Here is a 4,558-nt window from a genome sequence, read left to right as displayed (position 1 = left end):
ACGAGTATGAGAACTATGTATGCAGAAGTGAAAGTATTAAAATATCCGATCCCGCCAGATAATGAGCGAATGAACGAATGAATGTATGGTCCAGGCGAAAGATTCCAGATCTTCTGCAATGGACTGCAGAAACGAAGTGACAGGGTGTGATTTGCTTTTTAAAGCGTCGGCTATGGTTAAGCCATGGAGAAAGACGAAGGCTTCGGTTTCATGTTGATTGAGCTAAGTCCCGTTAGTCGTCTGGTTTAAACGGCAGTGTTCACTGCAAACCCCCCATTGATCCCACAGCCCCTATTGTTATATTGGGCTTTTAATTAATGCACGGAGTATGTCCGGGAACCAACTGCTGCTGGCCAACCATGGCGTCAGTGAAAGATTGGTGGGAAAGCTTGCAGGTGCTTAACAGACAGTAAGTATGCCAGACCCACCGTCGGTAGATGGACGACAGTTAGGGCTCGATGGTAAGATTACTTGTCCCACTCTGAAACAACCGGCGCTCCTAACCCAATGCGGGAAGATTTTCGATATGCGAAACTCGCCTGTTCGTCTTGTTTATGGACTCGAAGTATAATTAAGTACTCCTTAGTTTGGTGACTCTGGTGGCTGTCGGTGGGGTGGCTTGACAGCCTCCAGGGCTGAGATGGCCAAGAAGCTCGAGAACTCGAATCGTGAAGTGGCATATTTCCTCACCATCATCGCCGAACCGGATTTCTTGTCTTATGTGCCCTTCAAGCCGGCCATCAATATTGCAATTGGCCTTGATTTAGCAAAGACACTGCCATTTCTTTGGCGTGGAAATTGAAACCCGTTGGCAAACCCTCCGTTTGGCTCACTCTAATATCCTTAACATTTTGGAGGCATGACCCCGTCAGCATCATGGTATCTTATTCGGTTGATCATTAGAGTAGCACTGGGTTGTGTCAGCTCTAGACATACATCTTGCTCGAGTATTTATTTAAAGTATAAATCTGTTTTTGTGAACTTGGCCCTGGTAGAGATTACTTCTAGCTCTTTGATGGCGGAACATTGATATAAAATAAATAATCATTGGAAAGTGTCATATCCAATATCCGTACCATTGCTGGGTATCAAACGAAAAGCCATAAATACAACATCAACATGACCACCATTTAAAAAATCTCAATCACTATCCTCGTCCTCGTCCTCATCCTCATCTTCTTCGTCCTCCGCTCTCCTCCGACTCCGTGTCTGTCTCTCCCGTGGCCCTTCTTCCTCCGCATCCCCATCCTGCTGCTCCTCCTCCTCCTCCTCCTCGCGCGGTTCAGGCAGCTTCATCCCCAAACTCCTCGCCAACCTCCCCTCGAAATCCTCCCTCTGCTCCGCTGTACCGTTGCCACCCCCCATAAACCTCCCTCACCAACCCCGCCACGCCTTCAGCCCCAACCTCCATCTTCCCCCTCGGTCCCACCATATACTCAATTACTTCCTCGCCGCCATCCATCTCCCGCATCCGAACCAGATACCCATCTCTACACATCCGCACCAGTAACCGATCCGTGCGATCAATAGGCGTATACGTATCGGCATTCGTCCGCGCCAAATACCGATCCAGCTTCTGCTCCGGTAATGACCCCCCATTGAGCATGATTACAGCGATGATAAACGAATATAATCCAGTATAGGTACTCTCCCACGGGGCTTTGGTCGGCGGCAGAATCTCAGGGCGTCGGTACGCGGCCGGTAATGTACTACCCACGATCCAGGATTTGTTCGTTGAGGAGGGTCGTTCGACTTTCTGGGCCGCTGTATTTCCCCGTGTCTATTAGCACTCATTCACACTCCACAACTAACCCGGAAAAGAATGGGAAAGAAACTGACCCCGCCGATCATGAATAGTGACCCTCTCCCGCACCGGCAACTCAACCATCTGCATCCCAAACTTCTCCCGCAAAACCTTCTGTGCCGCTTCAAACACCACCTTGAATTGTCTCGCCCCCTGCTCGCCCAGCACCTTCGCGCTAATCTCCGTCCGGCGGATCGGCTGCCGCGCATACTCGCTGGCCAGGGCCAGGCGCACCATCTTCTTCACCATCACGTCTGCGCTGCTTGGGTGGTGCGTTGCATCGTCGTCGCTGTCGGAGGGTGACGCTTGGGTATGGTTTGAGGTGCGGCGGCGTTGGGGGGTTCGTTCTTGGTCTTGTTCTTGGTCTGAGCCTGATGATGAGTCTGGCTCGGAGGAATTTGCGGGTGGGGGGTCCTTTGGGGTTGTTAGTTATTTCTTTGGAAGGGGCTAGATTGGGGAGAGCTTACGGCACGGCGTTTGCGGATGAGTGGCATTGTTTTGTTTCGAAGTCTTTTCTCGGTGTATTTGGTTAGAGTGGGGGAATAATGAGTTGAATGAATGCACGTCGAGTAGATTTAGGTCGTTATCGAGTTATCAGATTTGATACTGGTTAATTTAGTGACGCGACGCGAGTGGATATGGCGCTAAGCTTCTCTGGGATGGACCGTGATCGAGCTTGATTGGGCAGTCACATGTTCGATCACATGTGATCTGCGAGGATCAGTTGATGGAACGTTTTAACTGTTGCACCACTGGTTTCCCCAGTTGCTGTTTTGTTTTTCTTGTTTTGTTTATTATGTTTTTTAACTGAGGGATATAATATTGGTTGGTTTGTGCTAGTGGAGTAGTTACTGTTTGGTTCGAGGTGAGATTCAATTGGGTATTGATATCATAGAGGTCGAGTAGTGTATCAAAGAACCGGTGGCCATGAGACAGGACTCCGGCTTTTTGGAAAGAGAAAATGAATACAACAAGGAGCTGCGCAGAAAAAAGATCAAGACACCCTTCTAGAAACAGAAATGAAACATGAAAGCCTGCTAGACAAAGAATCCTCCATTGAAAATTAAACACCACCCATCTCTAGTTGTTGGCCTTGTCGATCTTGTCGTTGACCACATCCTTCACTTGCTCCTTCTTGGCCTGCAGCAAGGAGCTGAGGAAGCCCAGCGACTCCTGCGACAGGACCAAGCTGGTCGTGATCAGCGCCTTGCCGCTGGCCACCACACCGTCGCCGCCACACTTCTTGTACTCGGATCCGTAGGTGTCGAATACGTGGGCCTTGGCATCGCCTACGAGTCGTACGGGATAGGTGGCGTTGTCGTAGATGGTGCCCCGGAGCTTCTCGGTGTCCTCCTTGATGAAAGGGAATCGCGAGTCGATCTGAGACAGTCCTTGGTCGCCGAGAGAGTCTGCGCGGGCCACGTAGGGGGCGATGTAGCCGTAGGGTTTGGAGAGGTAGGGCAGGAAGGGCTTTGCGATGCGGTCATAGCTCTGGTCGGCGTACTCTATGGACTTGGCGCCGTACTTGTTGCTCTTGAAGACGGAGATGGAGTCGGAGACGACGGGGTAGGATGTGAGGTGCTATATCCAGGGTGAGTGATGGACCAAGAAGGGTCGCGATGGAGGTATGGCTTACATCAAGGAAGTGCGAGTGGACCTTCTCGCCGTTGACAACGTTTTCACCCATCTTTTTTGGCTCTGCGTGAGGCATCGGTTACTATCGGGGAAGGAGGGTTAGTACTTGGGATGGAGCTGGATGAGGATCGGCGAGGTGCAGTGCATCGCATACCTGAGGAGGTAGGAGTATGTAAGCCACGAACGATCGGAGAATAAGGGAGGTCAAGCTCTACTGGTAGGAGAAGAGCAAAAGGTTTTATAAGAAAGCTTGGTGGGGGGGGGAGGAGAAGAAAAAAGGGAGCGTCAGGAGAAGTACAATCAGTTCGAGAAAAGGACCAGGACAGAAGGATATTTATTAGCTTTTCGAGGTATTAAACAATCACATCAGATAGAATTTTTGCTCATCAGAGACGACGATAATAGAATAAGTAATAAGAAAGCACCAAAGCATGTGATAGCGGATCCGCAAATTGACTGAACGCAAGCGGAGGGGCAAAAAATTCAAAATATCAAAAAAAACCAAAATAAATCGAATCAAAATAGTGTTACACTACGGCTAAGGTCCGACTCATCATTGGCATCTCATCGGGCTAGAATATCGTCCAGCGATAGTCCAGCATCCTCTTATTTGCTCGCAGGGTCGGCCCGATCGTCATTCTGGGCAAGCAAGCCAACCGGGGCCTTGAGTCGTGGAAGTTGTCAATGTGGTTGCCTGAGGGTAGGATGGGATGGGAAAACGGGCTGGTTCCTTGGAAGGGGAGAGATAAGGTGAAGGCGCAAATCGAATGATCTTTGGACCTTCCAGCACATTGCGTTATCGTCCGTGGCGCGCGAGAAGATTTGATGGACGTTGAAACCGGAAAGGCAAATGAGATGCTCGAGTGTTAGTGGGCTGACGGCATGTGATTGCGGGTCATCCTTTTTTATCTGTCTCTGGGCACTAAGTTAGTGCAAATGTATACGTCGTGCACTTCTTCCAGTACCGCATCCTCGTCCTAGAAGATCGTTTATTATTATCCACGCCTCCGTGATGATCCTCTAAACTTATTCAGAGAAAAGGTTATTTTGATTTCGTGATTTTCTTAAATCATGAACAAAATGAAGAACCTTCTGAATAAATAAAATATAATAAAATAA

General features: G+C 49.3%; 2 protein-coding genes across 2 annotated transcripts; both read right to left on the bottom strand.

Annotated features, from left to right (window-relative positions):
- Positions 1 to 1,140: 1,140 nt before the first annotated feature.
- On the bottom strand, positions 1,141 to 2,298 carry ANOM_011686 (MAGE domain-containing protein; the record flags this gene model as incomplete). The annotated part of the gene is made up of 4 exons (XM_015556942.1): positions 1,141 to 1,335; positions 1,379 to 1,764; positions 1,840 to 2,218; positions 2,272 to 2,298. The coding sequence occupies 4 exons, from the start codon at positions 2,296 to 2,298 to the stop codon at positions 1,141 to 1,143; spliced, it is 987 nt and encodes a 328-aa protein (XP_015400860.1).
- Positions 2,299 to 2,884: 586 nt separating this feature from the next.
- ANOM_011685 (putative pathogenesis associated protein Cap20) lies at positions 2,885 to 3,722 on the bottom strand (the record flags this gene model as incomplete). Its single annotated transcript, XM_015556941.1, has 3 exons — positions 3,594 to 3,722; positions 3,441 to 3,521; positions 2,885 to 3,385 (listed from the first exon to the last, which is right to left on the bottom strand). The coding sequence occupies exons 2-3, from the start codon at positions 3,513 to 3,515 to the stop codon at positions 2,885 to 2,887; spliced, it is 576 nt and encodes a 191-aa protein (XP_015400861.1). The 5' UTR covers positions 3,516 to 3,521; positions 3,594 to 3,722.
- Between the last annotated feature and the right edge of the window lie 836 nt (positions 3,723 to 4,558).

The sequence above is a fragment of the Aspergillus nomiae genome (genome assembly GCF_001204775.2).
Source record: "Aspergillus nomiae NRRL 13137 chromosome Unknown contig00791, whole genome shotgun sequence".
NCBI classification, from domain to species: Eukaryota; Fungi; Ascomycota; class Eurotiomycetes; order Eurotiales; family Aspergillaceae; genus Aspergillus; species Aspergillus nomiae.
The sequence above is the reverse complement of the archived record's forward strand: the minus strand, read 5'-3'. Positions and strand labels throughout refer to the sequence as shown.